Source organism: Ailuropoda melanoleuca, chromosome 16 (assembly GCF_002007445.2).
Source record: "Ailuropoda melanoleuca isolate Jingjing chromosome 16, ASM200744v2, whole genome shotgun sequence".
NCBI classification, from domain to species: domain Eukaryota; kingdom Metazoa; phylum Chordata; class Mammalia; order Carnivora; family Ursidae; genus Ailuropoda; species Ailuropoda melanoleuca.
The window spans coordinates 58,543,060-58,569,396 of record NC_048233.1 but is presented as its reverse complement, the minus strand read 5'-3'; the positions used below and the strand labels follow the sequence as shown (position 1 = coordinate 58,569,396).

The 26,337-nt window shown below is 37.0% G+C and overlaps 1 protein-coding gene across 1 annotated transcript; it reads left to right on the top strand.

Moving 5' to 3' along the window:
- The first annotated feature begins 38 nt into the window (after window positions 1–38).
- On the top strand, window positions 39–22,846 carry CCDC34 (coiled-coil domain containing 34). Its single transcript, XM_002920434.4, has 6 exons — window positions 39–516; window positions 5,214–5,349; window positions 12,001–12,108; window positions 19,972–20,130; window positions 20,693–20,834; window positions 22,309–22,846. Exons 1-6 carry the CDS (start codon window positions 170–172, stop codon window positions 22,524–22,526), a joined length of 1,110 nt encoding a protein of 369 aa, XP_002920480.2. The 5' UTR covers window positions 39–169; the 3' UTR covers window positions 22,527–22,846.
- Window positions 22,847–26,337: the final 3,491 nt, after the last annotated feature.

Genomic DNA, 26,337 nt, shown 5'->3' with positions numbered 1-26,337 from the left:
CGGGCGCAGCAAGCCGCGGCAGGCCCGGACAAAGCCCTCGCGGCCTTCACGCGTCGCCATGGCAGCGCGGGGTCTGTGCCCGACCGGATAGGCCGGCCCGGCGCGCGCGGGGCCTGCTGGGAGCGCACGTCCCCGCCGCCCCTCCGCCGGTTTGAACTTGGCGGGCCCGATGTGGGCGGCCAGGCGGTGGGGGGCCGATTCGCCACCTTCCGACGTTCGGTCCTCCGCCGACTGCCGGTCCAGGTCTCGGCCCTCCTCCGGCTCCTTCTCAGTCCTCATGGCGGGCGCCCGGGGGCGGGGGCAGGGGCTGGAGCCGGTGACGGTGTGCTCGCCGCCGCCGCCGCTGAGCTGCAGCAATTCCACCATGTCGCTGTTGTCTCCGCTGGGCCACCAGAGCTTCCCGTTTGACTACGACGATGGCGACGGGGAGGATGAGGAAGACGTGGATGAAGGTGCTCATGACTCACAGGCTAAGGTGTCGAGCCTGAGAGGAGTGGAGTTACAGGGGTGCGCCAGGTAAACCCGAGGCCGCCGGCCCATGCAGCCCCTCTCAAGAGTCCTTAGACCCTTGTAAGTCCCTTCTTCTGGCGGCCCAGCCCCCACCTGGCCTCCCTCAGAGGCTCTGCAGGCACCTCCCTCCTGAGGTGCTGCTCCTTGTTGCACAGAAAGAGTTGTGGGCCAATGCTCACGCATGCCTGCAGATTTTCTATGATTCTTAATCCCTTTTCCTGAGAATATGATTGCTACAGCCTCACTCCCCAGAAAAACGTACGTAATCTCAAAAACACAAAATTTTGCTACCATTTCGGGAGTTTTGTGAATATTCAAAAGATTGTGGACACCAGAACTCTTGTTCAAACCCTTAACACCAAAATTGTTTACTGCATCTTGGTAGTACCTATAGTTGTTTTGAAAAAACCTGATTGCCAGTGAAGTAGGTTGTAGTAAGCGGTATGTATACATTTTGGGTCATAAATGAGGAGCTGAAGCCCAGCTTAGCAATGTCAACCTCAGCATCCACAGACAGGTTGGATCTGGTCTGCGCACTCAACAGTAGAATAGAAATCATTGAATCAGAGAATGTTAGAACCTAAGATATTAAAATCATTTGAGTTTTTTAATTTCTACAATTACTCAGCAAACATCTAGCTTGTGCCATATACTAGTCTAGATACTGGGGACATAAACAAGGTAGACATGGACTCTACTCTCATGAAATTAAAGCCTAAATTAAGCTACTCATTTTACAGATAACAAAACTGGCTCAGGATACAAATAAAAAGCCTGATTCGGAGGCATATATCTAGTTATTAGCAGAGCTGGGCTTAGTACCGAGGTATACAGAGCACGTTCTCCCCTATGCTACATGGCTATTATTGGGTATATAGGAATAAGAACAAAGGGCCTATCACTTCAGGAATAACTTTCTGAGACAGGCTTAGTAGTGTAGGCCCCTTCTGAATAGACTCATATGTCATCTTCAGAAAGCATTTACAAGTTTCTGATTGTCAAGCTGTGTAAGGCATAGTATAGGAGATCTTAGAAACAGACCAAAGAACCTATGCTTTATGTCTAAGCAGCAACATAGCCCCTTTAGTGTAAAGCATTCCTACCCAGGGTGAGTGAATGGAATATGGAACCATATGAAATGACTCACACAGTTACAGCAGTGAGTTTGAAAAGTAAAAGTAAGTACATTGATGGGAATGGAGATCAGTAAGAGTAACCAAGCAAGCCACTTGTCCAGACTGGTTGTAGCAACAATAGGCCTCTGATCAACCTGATAGTAGAACTTGATGATAGAGTTTCAGGAATCCATTTTCATGTGGGTCTTTGTAGGCATTCTTCAGTTGAGTTGGTCCCAAAGATTTTAAAAATAATTTTAAGGCTTTAGAAAGTACCTTTGAGTCTAATCAACAGGACTGAGCATTATAGATACAGTTTAGCCACTTGTGGAATGATGGCTATCAAAACCACAGCTCAGCTACTAAGACCTTGCATTAGCTTCCAAGAGCCAAAGCCCTCACCAAATAGAGCTCAGGAGAAGAGCCAGACATATTTTTTTGTCTCACTTTAGCCAAAGCCAAAGTGAGCTGGTAGCATCTCAGGGCTTAGGCTGCCTTCCTTATCACAGCCTTATCACAGGTCATTCCCTATGAATCGAAGGGATAGGATATGGCCTGGAAAGAATGCAGGAGTTGACAGGCCTTGTGTATGGCAAGTGTCAGATGCATATTAGGTGCTCAATAAATGTGTGTTGAATGAATGTCTAATTCCCACTCCTAGAGAACAGATAGATGCAGCAGTTGTCTTCAAATGCTTCAGAAAACCTAGCATTTCCTTTCAGGAAAGATAAATGATGACAAGTATTTTCCTGGAGTCTTCTATAATATGCCTTGGGCCTTCTGTTTATTCATCTCTATCCCAGTTTTTATATCACTCTATCCATTAGGAAAACCATGCCTTAATAAATATCTTAGTCAGAAAAAGCTGCTTATCGAGCCTCTTTTGATTATGGGTAAACCTGTAGTATATATGCTATACATTCTGTAGTGTATATGCTGTCATTTGTTAAAAATGTTAAGGCAAGGAATTTAATATTTAAAATGTCATTTTTTAAAAGATTTTATTTATTAGACAGAGCACAAGCACGAGTTGGGGGGGGGCAGAGAGTGAGAAGCAGACTTCCCACCGAGCAGGGAGCGCAATGCAGGGCTTGATCTCAGGACCCCGAGATAATGACCTGAGCTGAAGGCAGACACTTAACCACCTGAGCCACCCAGGTACCCCTAAAATATCATTAAAAAAACCCCAAAAACTAAACATTTACCATGCTCATTCAACAGACATTTCTTAGGAGATTACTATATTCTAGGCCCTAAGCTAGACTCTTGAAATAAAAAATGAGTTAAAACATGCTTTCTGTTTGTAAGGAATTCATAGCCTATGGCAGAAATGGACAAGTGACAGAAAGCCCCAGGTACTTAGTCCAGATTTTTTGCAGAGTTTTACTGTGAGGTAATAAAGATTAGTGCCTGAGTTGAATCTTAAAAGGAGAGTAGGAATTAGCCATACTCCTCCTTCTCCTACTAAATGACACGTGTCGAATGCTTACTGAGTGCCCAGAATCTGTCTGCGTGCTTTAGCGTAGATTGTCTTGTTCAGTAGTGCCTGTGAGGGAGCCTCTGCCCCCATTTCCATTTTATAGATGAGAACGGTGGCTTGAATAGGTTAAGAAATATACTTAGCTAGGAGGAAGCAGGTAGAGATTCACCCCAAATGTTTTATTCCCAGATCTAAGCCCTTGCATGGCTACATGTGGAGATGGAGGCATTTCAGTTTTAGACAAAGCTGCAGAACACAAGGGCATGGCACATTCATCAGTCTGCTTAAGTTCAACAAAACCGAAATAGTCCAGATCAGCCATTGGCATAAGAAGAGGCTGGGAAGGTAGGCAGCAGCTAATTCATGGGTGTCAGGCTGTGGAGTTTGAATTTCATCTTGTGGGCAAAGGAGCCACAAAGGAATTTGAGGTAGGGAGTGACCTGATAGAGGGATGCCTTTGAAGAATGAATGTGGCAACAGTTGGGGAAAATGGTTTGAAACAGGGAGAAAGGCCAGTTATGTCCCGACAGTGGTTGTAAGGTTGAAGAGGAGAATGGCTTGAGAAAATGGAAAGAAGTAGAATAAACATGACTAGGTAATTATGTGGGTGTGGGTGGTCGGGGGACTAAGTCTGGACGGGGCGCAGGAGTCGTCATAGGTCTGGGTCGCTGACATGGGTAGCTGAGTGGGTATTGGTACTCTTCACTGACGTGGGATTATAAGAGGAGGAGTAAAATTTTTCTTGGTGGAGAGGGTAGTGGGTAGAGGGTAGACGATTAGACTTCGTTGTCGCTGATGGATAGTTAAGTGGAGCCATCTATCAGATGGTTGGAAAGAAGTCTGGAGCTCAGGAGAAAGATCTAGCCTGGAATGACTGATCATCAGCACCCAGTGATAGTTGAGACCGTGGGAGCAGATAAAGTCTGGAGAAGGAAAGATATATATATAAGAAATAAACAACACATCAGCAGTATACAGATTGCAGAAGGGCATGGATGAATGAAGAAAGCAGAAGAAAATGAGTAAGCTGATGCTATGAGGTAGAAAAGGTTGTGCAGAGTGGTGGGAGAGGCATTTGGTGGCCTGAAGCAGGAGTGTTAAAGAGACAGAGGACCTGAGTCTATAAACATATAGTCTTTAGAGCTGCCTTGGGTCCTGAACAGCCTTTCTTTCCTTGGGTCCTAACGGTTCCGCTTTTGGTCAGTTTTATGAGGTATATAAGTATCTGGCTGAGGCCCAGTATTTCCCCAGCCCCCTTCTCTTGAGTTTAAGTGAGTAGTTACTTTTACATGTACCTAGATGAGACAGACTGACAGAAGTGCATATGAGAGATGCTGTAACCAAAATGGAGAGTCGTAGACATCCTGTCTGAAGAATTGGCAAAAGGGAGTCAACTGAAACATTAAAGAATACAAGAGCCATATATTTTTTTTGTAACTTTATTTCAAGACAATTTCAAACTTACAGAAATGTTGAGAATTTCTGGGGTACCTGTCTGGCCCAGTCGGTAGAGCATGGAATTCTTAATCTCAGGGTTGTAAATTCAAGCGCCTTGTTGGATGTAGAAAATACTTAAAAATAAAATCTTAAAAAAAAAAAAAAAGAATTTCTATTCACCTTTCACTCAGAATCCTTTATTGTTAACATATTTGCTTTATCATTCTCTCTGCATATATACACATATTCTTTTTTTTTTCCCTGAACTAGTTAAGGGAAGAAAAGGGAAAAGTCTGCTCCAGGATATGATTAGGATCATGTGTTGTAATTAGTTGTCCAGATAAGAGATTTTTAAGAACAAAAAATTATTGTCACTGAGGCAAATGGACTGGATGTGAATTATCCCAATGGTTTTTAAATAGTGTGATTTTAGAAGATGAAGGAATTCCAAGGCAGTTTGATGGATAAGCTAATTCAAATAGTGAGCTTACTGTTCATGATTTTTCAAGTGTATATTTATATATAATTAATTCATATATATGCATTTATAAAAATCACAGTATTGTAAATCTATTACTAAATCCTGCTTTCGCTGTACAGTTAAGTGATTTTTTAATGTGAAGCCAAAGAGTTTTGAGTACAAATGCTATGTGTCCTCTCTTTTGGAATAGTGTGGTTGAATCAGAAGATAACCAAGAAGAACAGAAACAGGTGTGCCTACCAGAAAGCCGCCTGACACCATGGGAAGTGTGGTTTGTTGGCAAAGAAAAAGAAGAACGTGACCGTCTGCAACAGAAAGCTCTGGAGGTAAAACTAGACAGTATCTTTTTGCTTAATCTATGAGTTCACGAATTAGAGCTGCTATCAAAATTAAAATGTTAATGTTATTATCCCTCAAAACAAAATTTTTCCATTTATTTGTATCAGTTTGCTGTATCCATTTTAGTAACTCTTATATTAAAAGTGATACATGTTCACTGTAAGAACATTTGGAAAATACAGCTCAGCATAATTAAGAACATTAAAATCTCTAATTTCCCCACCTAAAGGTAATCATGGTTAATATTACTGCATATAGCATTCCAGATTTTCTTTTGTGTATGTTAAAAAAAAATCTACAAATGTGTAAATGAAGATACATACAATGGAGCTTCACTGTATATACATTTAACGAAAGTAAATGTAACTGCATTTACTTGGAAAAATTTTTAAGAAAGAGAAACTGAAATTGAAATAGAGACTGGAGTCTACCCTCACACTACTCAGAGCATGTGCCCCAGAGTGGTGAGTGTGGGGAGGTGAGAAACTGCTGGGCTTTTAGGTTTTTCAGTTCTCTGTGCTACCCTGCCTCACTTACGGACATCTCTGTGGTCGTGATTGTCTCTGAACTCTCTAAACTCAAAAAGTAGTGTGAGATACATTTTCACATGAATCCTTCATTTTTTAAACTCTTACTGTTTGTTGTTGAGAAACTAGCAATGTAAGAGATTTGGATGATTTGGCATCCCCTAGTATTCAGACTCACTATCTGAATTCTCCCTATCTGATCACAGAAACCAAGTAGATTTGAATGGTGAGGGGTATGTCTTGTTTCTAAAAAAACAGAATCAAACTTTTTTGTACCCTTTTTTCTACCTGTTACACTGTTAATGTATTTCTATATCATTAAATATTTTTACAACATCATTTCTAAATGGCTGGCCAAGATTATTAAGATATATTTTAAATGTATTAGATATAGGGTGCCTGAGTGGCTTGGCCGGTTAAGCATCTGACTCTTGATTTTGGCTCAGGTCATGATCTCATGGTCGTGAGATTGAGCCCCATATCTTGCTGTGTTCTGGGAGTGGAGTCTGCTTGAGACTCTCTCCCTCTCTGTCTGCCCCTCCCCCTATGCGCACATGTGTGTGCATGCTCTCTCACTCTCAAATAAATAAATAAAATCTTTTAAAAAATGTATTAGATATATACTAGAGTATAGTTAATTGGTTCACTATTGTCATATATTTAAGTTTAATCTGTTAGTACTATGTTGCCATAAAAATCCTTGGATCTAAAGCATTGCCCTCCATGATCTTCCTTGGAATAGATTTTCCATATCAGTTTTGAAACTGGTTATTTCTGCAATGGATTTTGAACCAAATAGGTAGTCACATATTCAGGAGGCTTGGCATGATTCAAATGACTGTAGAAACCAGTGCATTCTACTATTTCCCTATTGCATATTTATATTCTAAAAAATAAATTTATTCCTTTAAAAGTGCACAGTAGTACTTGTTTCCTCTTAGAAGGGCAGAGGACTTGAGAAGCACCTTAAGATTTGATGCCAGGAGGGCTTGTTTAAACTTTTTTGCTTTAATTTCCTGTCTTTACAATAAGAATAAAAATAATACCTATGTCACAGGATTTTTGTGAGGTTTGAGACAAAATATGGTGACTGGTGGTGTTTTATTAGTGTTGTTACTGATATCATTGCTATTCATAGCCTTCTTAAAGGTTTTTCATTTATTTTCAGAATTAGTGTGTATTATTGAGACCCCAGACCCTTAACCTCAAGTTTTAACATTACTAATTCCATTATTTAGTGCAGTAGCTTTCAAAATATTTTGTTCATGGTGAGAAATCTACTTTGCTTTATGCCACACACAAATCCATACATATACGTATCTGAAATGATACCTTAATTTTGGACAAAACCTGGTATGCTATTCTCTTTCCTTTTGTTTTGTTTTGTTTTGTTTTTAAAGGCCAGTCATAACCTACTAAATTGGTTTTAGACTCACAGTTTGGAAAACACTGATCTACTGAGCCATTGGTAAAGTGGAGTTCAGTTTATGGTATTTAGCTTTATCTCTAACCTCACTAGAATTCTCTTGTTACATTAAGGAAAGGAGGACCACTTCAAGTCGTTTTTAGAGTCACCGTAAAATAAAAGAAGTTAATTAAATTACAAAAAATTCATAAGGTAGTCTGGGCTTTGGAGTCATATAGAGCAAGGCTGAAATTTTAGCCTTGCCATTCTGTGACCTTGGGAAAGTTACCCAACTTCTCTGAACCCTCAGTCTCTTTATAAACCAGATGTTAGAGAGGCCATCCTAGAGTGGTAAAAGCAGAAATTCTTGAGCTGTACTTCCTGGTTTCAAAACTTGGATCTTAGACATATCCTTAACCTCACTGTGCCTCAATTTCTTTATCAATGAAAGGAGGAGAATAATATTCACCTTATAGTGTTGTTAATGAGGGCTAAGTGGACATAAGGATACAGTGTAGTATATAGGAAGCATTCAGTGGAAATTTGTTGTTATGGTAATAATAACTACTGAAGATATGTTTTGAGAACAGATTAAAATAATGAATATGAAGTCCCTACCACAATGATTGAGCATGTAGCAGAGTATAATTAGTTGAAAGATTAAAATCTCTTCACGTATTTAGTAGTTTGAGATTTCTTATGGCTACATCATAACTTAACTCCAAAGCAATTAAAATATTTTAGCGTAAATCTTAGCATATCAGTCATGCCAGGGATATCATAACATATAGGCTGACTACTCACTTTATAAGTTTATTTTGTGCTGTTGTGGTATTCACATTTTTTTCATGCCTTTTTCTTGTTTTATTTTATTTTTTTTTTTTTAAGATTTTATTTATTTATTTGACAGAGATAGAGACAGCCAGCGAGAGAGGGAACACAAGCAGGGGGAGTGAGAGAGGAAGAAGCAGGCTCGTAGCGGAGGAGCCTGATGTGGGGCTCGATCCCATAACGCCGGGATCACGCCCTGAGCCGAAGGCAGACGCTTAACCACTGTGCCACCCAGGCGCCCCTCTTGTTTTATTTTTTAAGTGATGCTTTTTTTATTCNCATGCCTTTTTCTTGTTTTATTTTTTAAGTGATGCTTTTTTTATTCTTCTGTCCTAATTTACTGCACTCTTTAATTTGTTTACAAATCATATCATTAAAAGCATAGATTATTAACCATAAGGAACAATTCTTCTCATTCCTGTTGAGGGCCAGAAATGCCAACATTTCATTTCATGGCAAAGCTGTAACTGGGTCCTGGTTCTTTCAACTTCCAATGTAATAAATGTTTTTCCCATAATATCAAGATGTATTGTAGAAATAAATGGGTCAGATTTAGTATTTAATTTTGAACTTACCCCGGTGGTCTTATTTTCTTCCTTGAAAACTTAAAAGAAAATTTAAAGGATAATTGGGTCATTAAAAAGATCATTTCTTCTCATAAATTTTATTTCAGCAACATGCATTTAGACAGATGTTTGTTTCGGACATCTCTGTAAGATTGAGTTAAAAAATTATTTAAAAAAGGGCACCTGGGTGGCTCAGTCATTAAGCATCTGCCTTTGGCTCAGGGTGTGATCCCAGAGTCCTGGGATCGAGCCCCGCATTGGGCTCCCTGCTCTGCTGGGAGCCTGCTTCTTCCTCTCCCATACCCCTGCTTGTGTTCCCTCTTTCACTGGCTGTCTCTCTGTTAAATAAATAAATAAAATCTTTAAAAAAAATTATTTAAAAAATTTTTTTAAATTTTAAAATATTATTTTAATCCATCAAAATTACCTGCTTACAAATTTTTTTACATTTGTAACTAATGTTGAATGATAAATATAGTAAATGTTGAACACTAGTATTATGAAAAACTAGCATATTGGTTTTGTAGATCATATACATTTTATACTTAAATTTCTATTATTTAAAAAAATTCTCTAGCAGACTGCCATAAATTCTCTGTAACCTTTGGTTAATTCTAATTTTTAACATTTGCTTTAACATTTTAATACAATCTGTTCTAAATTATAAAAAATGATATAGTTTGTGAATAATCCAGGTGGTTTTTCTTTTCTTCCCCTTCCTGCCTATGGCCATTTCATTGATCAGCCCTTAACAAAGAAATAGGGCAGGGTTTAGAGTTGGTGAAACTCAAAACTGTCACTTTTCCTGATTGTTACCCTCAGTGGAAAAAGTTTTTTGAAAGTCAGCAAAAGCTATTGAAATAAAAATGTATGTTTAGGGTCCTCTTTGGATTTCAGTTTTCCATAATCAAGTGTTCAGTGTGTGGGAAAATAGCTATAATCCTGTTGAAACTCAGTGGTCTCCCAGAAGAGGTCCTAGGGGCCTTGTGGGAGAGGACACTGGCTGTGTCTGGAAGAGGCATGCCCTGGTGGTAAACAGGTGGAGGCATTCAGGCTGGTAATTCTGAGAGGGGCTGCCTTATGTGTGTGTTTGGGGGTGGGGTTTGTGTCTCAGAAAGGATGTGTATTCTGGGGTAGCAAATTACTTGAACAGACATTCTGAGAGTAGAGCACAGTTTGTGTCAGTTTTGCATTTTCTAGGTACTTTTGACCCTTCATCTTTAATTCTTACATCAACTAAAATTTGTGAACACAAAGTCTGCCCTTTTTTCCCCTGATTTTTGAATTTAATTATGTGAAGAATCTTAAAAGGGTACATAAATATAATCAATCATATTATTAGTTGTATGTTTAAATAATTACTTTCCTTGAAAATAAAATAAGACTGTTTTGGAAAGTGTTGGATATATGGTTGTCAGATCTGTATCTAGCCTGTCATACACATATACTCCTTCTCAGACCTTCTTCCCCCTCACAACTCCTACACCGTGGCAACCTCCTAGTCAGCTCCCTCAGAGATGTTTTCCTCCCTTCAAATGCAGCCTGCAGCCTTTAAGGGTTCAGAATCATCACCTTTCCTTGTATTGCTGCTTCATAGTGTTTAGTTTACTCTGCTCGTCTCGAAAGACCTTTTCCCATCTAGTTCGTACTACACTCTTAATTTTCTAGTTGTCCCGCCCCTCCCCCGCCAAGTCAAGCCATCTCCTCACTGTCTGTCTGTGGTACTCATTTCTGACTGCCCTAGTCTGCACTGTTTCTTTCTTTTTTTTTTTTTTAAGATTTTATTCATTTATTGGACAGAGAGAGACACAGCGAGAGAGGAACACCAGCAGGGGGAGTGGGAGAGGGAGAAGCAGGCTTCCCGTTGAGCAGGGAACCCGCTGCGGGGCTCGATCCCAGGACCCTGGGATCATGACCTGAACTGAAGGCAGATACTTAACAACTGAGCCACCCAGGCGCCAGTCCACACAGTTTCTCATCTCATCTTCCCTTCCCTTCCCACCGTTAAACACAACTCCTCACAATGTGGTGCTTTAATTCTTTTGTGTATATAGAATCACATTAGATTGGAGACATCTGAAATTTCATCTGTATCTAGTTCTTGCTATCTTTCCAGTAGACACTGCATCAAAAAGCATTAAGTGAATAATCAAGGCATAGCCTCTGCAAAGATTATGAAGAATCCCTTTAAAAACTAGTTGGATATTTTACTTTTTGAGGGGACGAGGGGTATATAGTGTTTAAAAGTTGGAAGACTTTCTGAATGAGTGAGGGCAGCTGTTTTCTGTGCAGCAGAATTTTAGGATGAGAGGTCATGGAAGACAGGTATCCTGCCACCAGTTGTTCTAAAGTCCAAAAGATATGTTCTTGGTGTCAAGTTTTATCTTCATTTCATTTAACACACTGGAATTATCAGAGAGTTGAAAAATTGGCCTTCCCACTAGCACCCACGCTCATGTAGGGAGGTCTTTGGGAAAGGGAGGGATGGGGAGGAGGAGTGAGGTCCAAGGAAAGATATATAAAAGTATCTGATTGTTAGTATCTAAGGAGAGAGAAGAAAAATAACCAGTAATTATGGCAGTAGAGTCCTAGGAGTCTAGTTTGAACAGCATTCTCAACTAATGCAGTAATTTAACTGATGAGTGACAGAGTGGTGGCATTCAGCTCTAAGTTTTATTTGGCCATACCTTCTACATTCTTTCTCCTGAGGAAATGCCCAAACGTGTATATTCGAGTGACAGCAAGGCAGTTAAATAATCTGGGATATGAATGTGGTTTTGTTTTACACTCTAGCAGCTATAAAATCAGTGAAGAAAAATCTGAATTCTTTTTTTTCTTTAAGAAAATTGAATCTTTTCTTTACATTTCTTCTTTGGTTGACTCTGAATCAAAATTTTAATTTAGGGATTATTTAACTCCAATTCTTTATCTGCATTAAGAATCTAGAAGCTTTTTATAACTAAAAAAAGTTGCAATTCTCTTGAGCTTCTGCCAATAGCATACAGTGATGCCAAAATTTATGTGTGGGAAAGTTGATTTCAATGAGGGTAATTTAGCTGAAGTTTAGTCTAAGAAACTAGTGTTTTGCTGCCAAGCAATTATTTGCATTTCTAAAAAATGACTTATAGTTTTTACCAATGCTTTCTTTTCATCATAGACTGGTTACTTAAGTAAGTTATTGTCACTAATGGTGTATTTTTATAAAGGAAATTATATTCTTGTTTAATTTGGTTAATGTCAGCCTTGTTTTTAATATGTGATTTGCGTACTTTTATAAAATGCTGCCTTTGTTTGAATAAAAATCCATAGGAATTAAATCAACAGCTAGAAAAAAGAAAAGAAATGGAAGAACGTGAAAAAAGAAAGGTAATTGCCGAAGAAAAGCACAAGGAATGGGTTCAGAAAAAGAATGAACAGGTAAGGAGAAAAAATATCTGCACCCACATACTGACAGCTCTTTTGCAAAGTCTTCTTTTCATTACCCTCATAACCTAGGTTTTTGTTATTTTTTCTCAGATTTGTTCTTTGACCTGATTTTTCCCCCTGCCTTCATGGACATATAAGAAGTCTCTGTCTTCTACCCTTTGTTCTCTGCTTCTCTCCCTTTTCCCTCATGTGGCCTCCTTGTGTCTTGCAGCAGGTAGTCATGGAGTCTGTATCTTGGCCTGACTCCCTGGATTCTTAGACTTCCATCTCTTATGTTGGCAGGCACCTCTGAGCCTGCAAATCTACAACAACCCATTTTTGCCCATTCTCCTTTGATTTCTGTTATTAGTACTACTGTCATCTCAGTTACCTAGGCATAGTCAAAGTTATTCTGTTGTTTGTGACCTCCCCTCACGCCACCTTTCCTTTATCATCACCACTCTCCTGTTTGCGATCTTTTCCTGTCTGGTCTTATTAACACCTTTTAACTTATTTACTGTTTATTTTCCCATACTGGATATAAGCTCCATAAGACCAGAGACATTTGTCTGTTTTATTCAGTTCTGCAGCAGCTAGATCAGTGCCTGACACATAACAGATGCCCGAAAATATTTGTTGAGTCAATGAATTCATCCTCTGTGGCTTTGGCAGACTGATCCTGCTGAAAAAGTTGAATGTCATTCCCCAATTCAAAATATATTTTTTATGATTTCCTACTGTCCTCCGAATAATGTTTTAACAATTCTAGCCTGTCTGGTTAAAGATCTGCCGCTCTCTGCTGTCTGAGCCATGTCTTCTTCCACCTGTGGTTCTCTTTATCTTACGCTGTGGCTTCTTACTAGCATTCTTTGGGGAGCACACATAGGATAATCATGGTCCGTCTTCTTCAAGTATTAATTTTACTGGAAATTTTTGGGAGGAAAAATGTTATTTTCATGTTAAAGCAAGCGTAGATATTTAATGGGGATAGAATATAAGTTTTATATTATTTTTAAGATACACAATAGATCTCAGAGAAATCTCAGGCAACGGACTGTGCTCACCACTCCCCAGGGATATGTATTCATGAAAAATTTTGAGAACACTTCCATTCTGTTTCTCACTTCCTTATTTTTTTATATTATACTTCATCAGAATGGAATCTCATCATATCCTCCACCCTACCTTTCCCTTTATTATCCAACTCAAAGTATTTCCTACATGAATCATTCACTGATCACATGCTAGAAATAGAAACTCTTTCCTTCTCTGAATCCTGGTTCAGTTTATATCACTTTGTATTTTGTATATATTTTGTTGCTATTTTGGATTTTGCGTATATCTTTACTTCCTTGTAATTTTAAGACCTTTAAGAATAGGAATTATTTTTTATATTACTTTTTATCCATTATAAGATCTAGAATGATGATTTATAATACATTAAGCATTTGTTATTGGAATGAATGAATAAATCCATTATCTTTCAGTTTTAATACATTTTTTATTGGATCACAAATTAGAAATTTTGAAAATACCTATCTTTTTATCTGTTTGGTTTCTATTGTAATTTTCACCCTATTTAGAATAGTATTGCTTGTATTATTTGATCCAATTTTACGAGTTTAGTCAGATGTTTAGATTGTAAGACAGACTTTTAAATTTTTAATTCTAATTGTCCTTAATTATTATTAAATCTAATGCTCAGTGGCGTTAATAAGAGTACCTGGTCAATAATTTCAGTAAGTTGAAGATGACATAGCTTCTGTCATCTAGGTATTGTAAGAAGGAAATTGGCTGGACATGTGTTTGTTATAACCATAATGTATTTATTCTTTATTTTAGAAGTAAATCATTATTAAGTTTGCTTCATTCCATAATACAATAAGAAAGTTCTGTGTGAATCAGTGCCCAAATCAGAATAAATCTGTGTGACTATTTGCAAGGTCTGTGTGATATTTTGTGCAGTTTATAGCTATAAAACAAAACAGTTTTACATGTACAGAATAGTATGCTCTCTCCTCTAAAAGCTTCTCTTATCTTCTGACTCCATTAAGCTCATTTTACCATGCCATTCAAACATAGTTGTTATTTGTCTAAGAATGTAAGATACTGCTGAGAGATGATGTAGTCTCTATTTTAATTAATGTCAGTAGATCTAATCCAGTTATTTGAGAAAAAGAAAAATTTTTTTTCTTTTGGACGGAAATGGTTTGTCCTGACATAAATCACCAGTTATTGAAAGCAAGATTCCATAAGTATGAGAATGGTTCAAAAATAAGCTCTGAGAAATTAAATTTATTTATTTTGCAGAACTCTTGTGCAAGTTAAGGAATAATTGATTACTCTATTTTTTTTTCTTTCAGACCTATCAGATTTCCTCTTTCAGTCTCAGTTAGATTTACCTCTCTTTGTAAAGACTGCTCTCCTGGTTCTTCTCTTCCATCTGGCATCTCTGTTTACATTTCATGGTGTGTGGTCCTTGCTGCCTCTAGCTTCATTCACATTTTAGCTATATCTGTGGCATAATTTTCTCTAAGTCATTTTCGCTGTGTTCTATCAAAAAATCAGACAAAAAGAATTTATGTGTCCATTAGCAAAGTTGGTTTCTTCTAATATGACACTAAATTGTTAAGTCCTTTTCAAATAAAATGACTTATCTCATCTGGTACTCTTACATTTGTGTGGCCATACTAATTCATTTTTTAGATTTTTTTTTTTTTACAGTGTGTTATCACAAATGTTGTGAAAAGGTCTTATTTACCTTCATTGTTTTCAAAAATATTTAAAAATAAAATTACTTTTAATGCTTAAAACATGGAACTGATTTTTCAATGTAAAACATTAATTCAGATCGATAAAGCATATAACACTGTTATCGAATGCATGATTCATGCATTCAACACTTTTACTATGTTCCAGATACTACTGAAGGAATCAAAAGAGAAGTTCAGAAACTTTAAGTAGCCAGTTATTTTGTTAGTTTCCTTTAGTTGCAAGAAACAAAGGTTCTCTCAGGGCCCCATCTTAAAAAAGGGAAGATTTATTGTTGTGCTCTGTGCGGTATAGAACTGGAGTGCCAGAAGATCTGAAGCCACTTAGTCGCTGGCTGCTCTGTCTTAGTACATCCCTCTGAGTGCCTGCTCTGTTCTCCGTGTGCTAACCAAAGGCATTCCATTCTCTGTTCTCTAGTTTAAATTCTACAGAAAGTCTTTTTGATGTTTTAAAATAAACTTCATTGAGCTATAATTTGCATACAGTAAAATAAACCTACCTTAATTTGGATGAGGTTTGACAAACTTATGTACCTGTATAATAAACAGCATCATAGTCAAGATATAGACTGTTTCCACCATTCCAAAAAGTTCCCTGTGCTCCTTGGAATTCAACCCCTGTTTCCCACCCCCAACTAGCCCCAGCTCCAAGAGAACCATTAATCTGCTTTCTGTCTCTGTAGATTAGATTTACCTTTATTAGAATTTCATATAAATGGAATCGTAGAATATATATTCTTTTGCGTTTGGCCTCTTTTGTTTTTAAAATTTCCTGGTATTAAGATTGTACCTTTTTATTGTTGAGTAGTATTCTATTCTGTACAGTACCACAGATTGTATATCCATTGACCAGTTGGTGGAAAAATGGGTTGTTTTCAGTTTCAGGGTATTATTACAAATAAAATTTTCTGACCACTTATGTACAAGCCATGCTGTGGAGATTTGTTTTTATTTCTTGGGTAAATGCTTAGGAACTGAATTGCCAGGTTGTATGGTAAGTATGTGTTTAAAAGAAACTGCCAAACTTTTTTTTTTTTAAGATTTTATTTATTTATTTGACAGAGAGAGAGAAGGCCAGCAAGAGAGGGAACACAAACAGGGGGAGTGGGAGAGGAATAAGCAGGCTCCCAGAAGAGAAGGGAGCCCGATGCAGGGCTCCATCCCAGGACCCTGGGATCACGCCCTGAGCCGAAGGCAGCCAAAGGCAGACGCTTAACGACTGAGCCACCCAGGCACCCCTGCTAAACTTTTTTTTAATGTGCTTGTATCATTTTACGTTTTCACCACTATTGTATGAAAGTTCCAGTTGCACCACATCCTAACCAAACTTGATATTGTCAGTCTTTTTCAGTTTAAGTCATTCTAGTGACTATGTGGTGGTATGTCATTATTGTTTTAATTTTCTTTTCCCTGAGATCTAATGATATTTAGCATCTTTTCATAAGCTTGTATTAATCTACTAGGGTTGCCATAACACAATACCATAGACTGGGTGGCTTAAATAACAGAAATTTATTTTCTTACGGTTCTGGAGGCTGGAAGTCTAAAATGCAGGTTATCAGTGAAAGTTTCTCCTGAGGCCTCTCTCCTTGGCTTACAAGAATGGATACCTTCTCTCTATACCCTAACATGCCCTCTCACTGCATGAATATCCCTGATGTCTCTTCTTCCTCTTATAAGGACACCAGTCTTCTGGGATTAGGCCCTACCCTTATGACTTTAATCACCTTCATGACCTCTTTACAGGTCCTATCTCCCAATATAGTCACTTTGAGGGTTAAGGCTTCAACATAAGAATTTTGGGGGACACGATTCAGTGTATAACACTATCAACCATTTCTACATCTCATTTCTTGTGTTTGTTTTGTGCTTAAATTTTTGCCTCTTGTGTGCAAGAATTGTATGTCTCATTCATAAGCTGTACAGGTTCTTTGTATATTCCTTTAAGTCCTCTCACATGTATGTATTGCAAGTATTTCTTCCCATTTAATTTTCCTTAATGGTATTTTTTTTTTAAAGAGAAGTTTTAAATTTTGATAAAGTTCCATATTTAAATTTTTTTTTTCTGTAGCTTGTGGGTTTTGTGTCCTATTTAAGAAACATTTGCCTACACCAAGTGTGTAAAAATATTCTCCATTGTTTTCTTTGGGAAGTTGTAGAACTTTAGTTTTTACCTATGGGTTTATTTTGAGTTAATTTTAATATGTGGTATGAGTTAAGGGTCAAGGTTCATTTTTTTTGCATGTGGATGTCCAGTTGTTCTAACACTATTTGTTGAAAAGGTAATCTTTTCCCTATTTAATTGCCTTGGCACTTTTGTTTAAAATTGACAGACTTGGGGCGCCTGGTGGCTCAGTCGTTAAGCATCTGCCTTCAGCTCAGGGCGTGATCCCAAGGTCCAGGGATCGAGCCCCGCATTGGGCTTCCTGCTGTGTTGGGATCCTGCTTCTTCCTCTCCCACTCTCCCTGCTTGTGTTCCCTCTCTCTCTGGCTGTCGATCTCTCTCTGTCAAATAAATAAATAAAATCTTTAAAAAAAAGAATAAATAAATAAAATCAATGGACCGTATAAGTATGGGTCTGTTTCTGGACTCTTTTTTCCCCCTTTGGTCTAGTCCTGTGCCAGTACCACACTAGCCTGTTACTATAGCTTTATAATTATTGAATTTATAGTTCTTCTAATCAGATAGTGTAACTCCTCCAACTTTTTTCTCCTTTTTCAAAATTATTTTTAGTTACTCTCTGTCTTTCCATGTGCAATTTAAAATCAGCTTATGAATTTCTCTGATCATGTTTGCTTTAATAATGCCTGACACTATTGTGACTTCATTAAAGATATTGATCATTTTGGAGAAAATTGCCATCTTAGTAATATCAAATTTTAAATCTATAAACATGATTTTTTTCTATTTATTTAGGTCATCTTTAATTTCTCTCAATAATGTTTTTTAGTTTTCAAGGTACAGTGGTATTATACATCTTTTGTTAAATGTATTCCTAAGAATTTCATGTTTTTGATGATGAGAACAGTTATCTTGCCTTATTCCTGTTAGTATATAATGACTTCCATGCCTGGTTTTGATATCAGAATAATACTGGGCTCTTAAAATGAGTTTGGATGTTTTCCCTTTTTCTCTGTTTTCTGAAATACTTTGTGTAGTAATTGATATTATTTCTTCCTTAAATGTGTGATGGAATCTGACAATGAAGCTATCAGAGTTTTCTTTGTGGAAAAGTCTTAAATTCTGAATTATTTTTACAAGTAGAGGGTTATTCAGATACTCTATTTTCTTTTTTCATCAGTTTGGAAAATGATACATTTTAAGGAATTTTGACATTTCATATAAATTGAATTAATTGACATAAAATTATTTTTAACATTCATTTCAGTGTCTGTATGATCTGTGATCTGCCACTTACCATCTGTGTGGCTTTAAGCAAATGACTTAACTTCTTTGTGCTAATTTCCTCATTTGTAAATTGAGATTATATTCATGCCTACCTCATATTGTGGTTTTAAGAATTGACATAATGCATATGTATAAAGTATATGCAAAAGTAACAGGAAGAGTCTGCACTCAGTAAGTGTTAGCTGTTATAATTGAAGACAGTGTAGGGACTGGATGACTCCTTGTTGATGAGGTTGTGGAGGAGTCTCATGAATCAGACAGTGAGTGAGATATGCTACAAGATCCTTTTTAATCTTGTAGCTTTTCTGACATTATGAAGTAGTTAAAGTCCAGTATTGTTTCAGTGGAAATTGGGTTCTCAACAAGAAAGTATTCCTTTTTGCAGCTATTGGCTGCCCAGCAAGAGAGAAGTACACAGAGCATCTTGGGGAATGACTTGGGCTTGATTTTTTTTTAATTTATTTATTTATTTGAGAGGGGGAAGGAGGGGCAGAGAGAGAGGGAGAAAAGCAGCAGAGCCCCACACGGGGCTTGATCTCACGACCCTGAGATCATGACCTAAGCTGAAACTAAGAGTCAGTCGCTCAACTGACTGAGCCACCCATGCACTCCAGGCTTTGAATTTTAAGACCTATCTTTCCTGCATAGCACCTGACTATATTGTATGTAACCGATGTTTATTACTTGAGTGTTAATTGAGTTGCTTATATTAAAGTATTCTACAAGATGCTTTCAAGAAATTTTTTTCTTTGCTCATATTTCTTTTGCTCCATGAAGGGTAATGCATCTGGCATTTATATTGCATACACTTATGCCTTGGTGGTTATTTCTAAACCTTTGATAAGGAGAGTAAGTGATGTTATTGGTTTATTATTTATAATGTAGCTGGGTTGGTAAATTATCTTCTGAATGAAAAGGAAAAAAACATTGAGTTATAGTCAAATTTTTTCTGTATAGGGCCAGATAGTTTAGGCTTTGCAGGCCATACAGTCTCTGTTGTAGCTCTTCAACTTGGTTGCTGTGGTGCAAAAGCAGCCGTAGACAACAAATATATAAATAAATGGGTTTGGCCACGTTTCAATAAAACTTTATTTACAAATACAGGACTGTATTTGGTCTGGCGATAGATTGCCCACCTCTGGTCTGTGTAGGACTTATAAGAATTACATAGCTAGAGATTTGTCTGTATGTGCCCTTATAACAGTATTTAGTAGTCCAAAATGTTATTTTTTTGTCCTCTGTAGCTCACAGATGGCAAAGATTTTATCTAAGTATTTGTATAGGCAAACTGTCAGAAAATGTACATATATGGCTCCTATTTTAGAGTGAAGGTAAACATCTACTAAAAAACACAAGATTCAGAACAGTCTAACAGGTTGTAATTTCTGTTCACTAATCAACAAATCTTTATTGAGCACCTACTGTTTACTTAGTACTGTCACAGGTTCTGAGTATACTTTGTTGGGCAAGGTCTTTGTTACTGTCATGAAACTTATGGCAAAGCTGGTAGACTAAAATCAACCAGGGGATTGTAGTTATGTTGTATATTTTCATAAGCTACATTGTGTCAACCACTATGTTACCACTTCTTTTAAGAAATAACTGAAGTTTAGAAAATTACTGCATACAACACTCCTTGCTTGTATGAGCATAATTACAGATATTCCAATTAAAATTCCTTCATTTTTATTTAAGAAAAGAAAAGAAAGGGAACAAAAATTTAATAAGGAAATGGAGGAAAAAGCAGCAAAGGAACTGGAGAAAGAACATTTGCAAGAAAAGGCAAAAGAAAAATACCAAGAATGGTTAAAGAAGAAAAATGCTGAAGAATGTGAGAAGAAGAAGAAAGAAAAGGTATTTTTATTAAAGTGACCAGTTGGAATATATGGCTTTGGTGTTCAGATGTGCCAACTATATTGTATAAAAAGTTTCTAATAGAAAATTGGCACTACCTTAGCATAAAATAAATACATGAAGCTGTCCCTACTTACTTATCCTATGTGGAAGTTTCAGAAAGGAATATGCATATGTGATTTTCTTAGGTTGAGAAATACTTATAAGCCTATTGATATATTTTCAGTCAGGTTCATACTTTTTTCATTGTTTATGCTTTTAAATATTTTTTGATGCACTTTTATGAAAGTCTTATTACAGTATTATAAATTACTGTTCTATCTTAAAACAGCGAATTGCTTTTTTTCTTCTTAGGTTTGATGTCTTGTTTAGAGGCAGCCACCTTTAGATTACATCCCTGATCATGTTAAATTTTGTTATCAAATTATAGAAATATGATTTAGTATTTATGATTAGTAAGCCATTGGGGTGGGAAGCTATTGGGGAAAAGAGTCAGTGGAATTTGAATAGAATTTTTAGTTACAGAACATCACTAGAGATTCTTTGGTCTTGTCATTTTAAGGAAAAAGAAAAACAACGGCAAGCTGAATTACAGGAAAAAAAGGAAATAGCAGAGAAAAAGTTTAAGGAATGGTTGGAAAATGCAAAAAATAAACCTCGTCCAGCTGCAAAGAGCTATGGTTATGCCAATGGAAAACTTACAGGTTGGTTTTTATGTTATGTGGCTTACATAAATATGGCTTGCAGGAGCAAATATTATACATTATGTTTCCTTTTGACCGAAATAGAAATGTGTAAAAATCATTTTTCTTTCAGATTACTATTTTCTGGATGATTATAACACACTATGTTCCTATAGAGATACTACAAATTTTTTGTCATTCTCTTATAAATCAGATATATTTTAAAGGCAGTAGTTGGAAAACTGCAAAGTAATGATTTCTATCATTAAGAAACATGTAGATTTCTTATGTTTTTGGTTTTTGAAGCTTAATGAGGCTGTATTTAAGAGGTCATTTTTCCTCCCCTTCTTCTAACTGTCTCTGAGGCAGAGCTTCCGATGTCTTTGCACATTCCTTCTGCAGGGTGGAATACTAGGCAGCACATGAACCTGACACAAAGCCGGTTGGCCTTCAGGCTTGCTCTGATTGTAAATGGCAGTGCATGTTTTTCTTTGTACTTCATGTTGGAAGCTCATACCTTGCTGACAGCTGCCTTCACTTGTTTAAGTGATTTATTATTAAAAATACTCCCATTCTGTTCTGTTCACACAATAGAACATATTCCAGACTTTGTTTTGACCATCTTGGTGAAGTGTGTGTTGACATATCTATGCAGCCAAAGTGGGTTGCCAGTGTCTGAATGACACATTCCTGCTGTCAGGGTTTAGGCCTCTCCTACGTGTCACAAAAGTCATCCATTACAGCTACTAGGTGCTAGGCATGGTCTGCTCCTTTCTTTCTCTTATTCTGTTTGAAAAAAAAAAAAGAGGAATAAGCAGTGGTTTTATCCAAACAATTGATAACTAAAGTTAAAACTTTAGTTGGGAATATACATATTGACTAGAAGTTGTTTGCTACAATAATGGGTTATTTTATTAAAATTTTTTCATTTTTGATGAGTTTTGTTCTAATAAACATTTGTCTGCAAATGCTATACTGCTCTTAATCAAAATTACAGTGATATGAAATCTGATTAATTTGATAATAATTTAGAATTTCAGTGATTCTGAACAAGAGTTTTAGTTCACTTTAGCTGTAATGCAATATACCTTTTTTTTCTCTAAAGTTCAGTGTCTGGCTAGGGAAAACTAGTACACAATCAGTGGTTTCCTAGACTGAGTTAAGAACATGAAGATTTTGATCAGTTCAAGGGTTCTAAAAGTAATTTCTTAGTAAAATTTTTATGTGAGTATTTATGTAGATTTTGACAGCACTCTTTGGACTTTTAGAATTATTGTTTATATTTTAATTTTTACTGCAATACTCACTGTATTTGAAAAATGTTACTTGTTTGAAAGTATATTGGAGTTCACATTTTAAGTGGATTAAATTGGCTTGTCAGTGATATTTTTGCCCTTTTAATACTGTAACATTTTTCTAGGAATTTTATAATAAGTAGTTTCTTTGATCTCAAGAAGTTTTTTCTTGTTTTGTTCTGACTTTTTAATAATTTTAGATTTTTACAGTGGAAATTCTTATCCAGAACCAGCCTTTTATAATCCAATTCCATGGAAACCCATTCATATGCCTCCTTCCAAAGAAGCTAAGGACCTATCACGAAAGAAGACTAAAAGGCCTGTGATAAGTCAGCCACACAGGTCATCATCCTCTCTCATGGTTCAGAAAGCCAGAAGCAATCTTTGCCTTGGAACTCTGTGCAGAATACAAAGATAGTGGGTGTGGGAAATTGCATGCTTTTACCTGGAGCTATTTAATTTTAAAAGTACAATCGTTTTTTATTCCTCAGTCAACAGCTCAACATTCGATGTGATTATTGACACTTTCACATTTTTGCATTTGTATATGTTGTCCTTATGGCTAATTGAAGAAGATGCTTTATACATTTTCATTTTTATAAGTGCTTCAAGGTTGATCTTGGCGTATTGTTTCACAGGATAAGTGACTGAATATCTAACAATTGTGTTTATATTTAGCTTGTATTAAAATTACATTGTAATACCAATAAAATTAACAATTTGTGTTGTGTTCTTTCATACTTTGTGTTTATTTATGTTTATGAACATAGTAAGATTGAACTATAATTGTTCAAACAAGCATTTCTATACTGCATGCTCAAGATAACTCTTAGAATTTAAATGGGTTAGACTCCTACAGTAATCAAAACAGTCTTTGTTGATAACTTTTGGTGTATTTTTCCTTTGTAAATATTTTTAAATGACTAACTAGAGGCATGTTTTGTAACAAAGAAATGAGAGTTGAGTTTTTGAAACAAATTTTTAAACATTGTTATATGCTCTGGATCTTAGATTGATAGCAATCTTGAGACACAAATAATATTTTGCCACATTTTGTATTAATACTTATACATTAATTATAATTAGGTGGTTAGTTTTGAAATTAATATTATCTACATTATTTGTTAATGTTAAAGGTTAAGTGGTATTTTATTGAAGCTGAAATCTTATTAGTAGATACATATTAAGGAACGTAGTTCAAAGGATTGCTAAAACAGCACTCAGCACTTTTTACTAAATTGTAAAAGTCTGTATCTTTTTTTAGGAACCATCAAGAAATGAAGATTTGTTGTGTCAATATAAAGTTCAGTAAGTTCATTTACAAGTGATACCTATTTAAAGCATATTTCATGTTTCTGCGAGGTTAGTCATCTGTCAAGTTTCTGGTGATGAATGTACAGTGGTGTTGACCAAAACAAAGAAACAGCAGTAGCTTCTTTGAAGGGTATTCATGTCATCAGAAATCTAGGAAAATTCACTTCTAACCAGAGAACAGTTTGGGAGGAGTCAGTAGGGTTCATTGGGTCAGAATATTGGTGAGTTATAGAGGCCTGACCATCCTTCTCAGAGCCTCTTAGACACAGTAATATTTTCAGGTGATCATTCCCTTGAACAAATTCACCTGTGTAGGGAGAATGTACAATTAGCCAGAGTAGCATTAAACTTGTGTGTTAAAGCATACCAAGCCCTGAATTTCTGGGGGTTTTATATATGTTTGTATTTAAGAAATCTTCAATTTCACACATAGATTAAGTCATTTAGGCAACTTTTAACCATAACCCTAATTCTAATAAGACTTTGATTAATCAGTAATTAATTAGTTTGACCAATATTATAATAGTCCCCCCTTATCCAATTTAGAAACTTATCATGGGGTTACAAAATAATAAGTGGAAATACCTAAAAATGCAAGTTTGTTTCTTTTTTGTATGATAATTCTGATAAGATGTACCAATATTCTTTTTCTTTAGTGATAATCGATTTACATAATAACTGACTTCGGTTAACATACTGGTCTTGACTGAGGATATACCAACAGTGAGTTAACTTGTCAGTACTTCTCAGTGCTCATCTACCCCTGTGCTAAAAGTAAAAAGTGAACACTGTTTTTGTTTTCTTCAGATTGATTAATTAATACTTACTGAATACCTACTATGGGCTAGTTAGTATTCTGGATGCTGGAGGCTCATCTGAATAAGAGGGCCCCCTTCACCCTCATGGGATCTTATGTGACAGTGATAGGAAACATATTACACATGTAAACAAACAGCATTTTATTTGGCTCTGGATGCTATAAAGAAAATAAGACAGAATATTGGGATAAATAGTAACTGGGTGAAGGAAGAAGTTCACTACTTTAGATGGATGGGCTTCTCTGAGGTGGCAACATGCAGCTGAGTTAGCCTTGCTAAAATCTGGGGAAAGAGATTCCCTGTCAGGGAACAGCCAGTACAGAGGCCCTGAAGCAGAAACGAATTTGCGGGGCACCTGAGTGGCTGGGTTGGGCATCTGCCTTCAGTTCAGGTTGTGATCTTGGGGTCCTGGGATTGGGCCCCACAATGGGCTTCCTGCTCAGCGGGGAGTCTGCTTCTTCTGCCCACCCCTCCTGCCCCCCCCCCCCCCNTCTCTCTCAAATAAATAAATCTATTAAAAAAAATGAATTTGCTATGTTTGAAAGAAGGCCAGCAGGCCTGGAGTAGAGCGAGTGTTGGGGAATATAGTAGGAATGAAGGTTGGAGGGTCAGATCACAAATAATCCTGAGTTCACTAGTTCAAATTTTATTCTAATTGTATTGAGAAGCCTCTGGAAGCTTTTAAGGAAGGAATTGATGTTAACTGATTTATACTTGGAGATTACTCTGGCTGCTGTGAGGAAATTGCTTGTTGGGGGCAAAGAATCAAGGCAGGGAAATTCATGGAGAGGATTTTGCAGTATCCAGGAAAAAATCATGATAGTTTGGAGTAAGGTGGCAGCAGCACCATGGTAGGAAGTAGAGATGATTTGGGATATATTTGGGTGCTGGGACAAGCAGGACTGCTAACATTTGGATGTCAGGTTGAGCGAAGGAGGAAAATTCACATGTGACTTCTAGTTTTTAGGCCTGATCAACTGGGTGAATGATAATAACTATTATAGAAATCAGAAGATGTGGTAGGAGCAGATGCATGGCTGAGATGGGGATAGAGGAGGCCTTAAGTATTCTGACCTAGATTTCTGGTTTACAGTACCAACTTAACCTGGTGGAGATGGCAGTTAGATATTTGTGTCTGATGCTCAGGGGACAGCCAGGATTGGAGATATAAATTTAAGCAACATCAGTACATAGGTGGTATTTGAAAGCATAGGACTGGATCAGGTTACCTAGGGAGGGTTTGGAGAGTAAAAAGAGAGGGCTCAGTATCCCAATATTTAGCAATTGAACAGCCAGCAAAGATCCTGCAAAGGAGCATTCAGTGAAGTCAAAGGAAACCCAGTGGGGTGTGATGTCCCAGAAGCCATGGGAAGTGTTTGAAGCAAGGAGTTGTGGAGTCTGCCCAGTGCTGCTTGAAAGATAAGGAAGAGCTAGAAAGAGCTTCGTAATTGGCCATGGTTAAGATGAAGGAAGACCATTATTGACCTCAATATTGTATACTTACTGTATGCTAACAGTATTGTGTGTGTTTTTATGTGTGCTAAATTTTTAGTCCTCACAACAACCCTATGACAGTTACTTTTATTATCCCCATTTTGTAGCTGAGGAAATTGAAGCAAAGACAAGTTTTGCTGCTTTTTTACCTAGTAAGTTACAGAACAGGGATTGGAACTTGAGGTCAAAGTCCAACAACCATATTCTGTTTCCCTCCTATGTAATATGTACGATAAGAAAAACTAGTATGAAACCACAATCAAAGTAAGTTGGAGATAGAATGGCAAGTGAGAATGTGGAGATTATATGTGAAGACAACTCTTGAGAGAAGTTTTGTGGAGAGCAGATAAATGGGATGGGAGCTAGCAGAGAACATAGGTCAAGGGCATTGTTTGTTTTGCTTATGATGGGTGATATTAAACATGTTTCTGTGTTGATGTTAATCATCCAGGTGAAAGAGGGGGCTTGAAGAGTTAGGAGAGATGAAGGATGGTTTTAGGAATGCAGTTCTTAAATGGTTTATGTGGAAGCAAGAAACTTTCCTCCCTGTTGACAGGAGAAAACACAGTTTATTGGTTCATATGTAGCTGGATTAGTAGCATT

Excerpts from the sequence above, each read along its gene's own strand:
- CCDC34 (XM_002920434.4), top strand. The coding sequence starts at position 170 with ATGTGGGCGGCCAGGCGGTGGGGGGCCGATTCGCCACCTTCCGACGTT. Across the intron at positions 517-5,213 it reads GAGTTACAGGGGTGCGCCAG|TGTGGTTGAATCAGAAGATA; the intron begins GTAAACCCGAGG and ends CTTTTGGAATAG. Across the intron at positions 20,835-22,308 it reads TGCCAATGGAAAACTTACAG|ATTTTTACAGTGGAAATTCT; the intron begins GTTGGTTTTTAT and ends TAATAATTTTAG.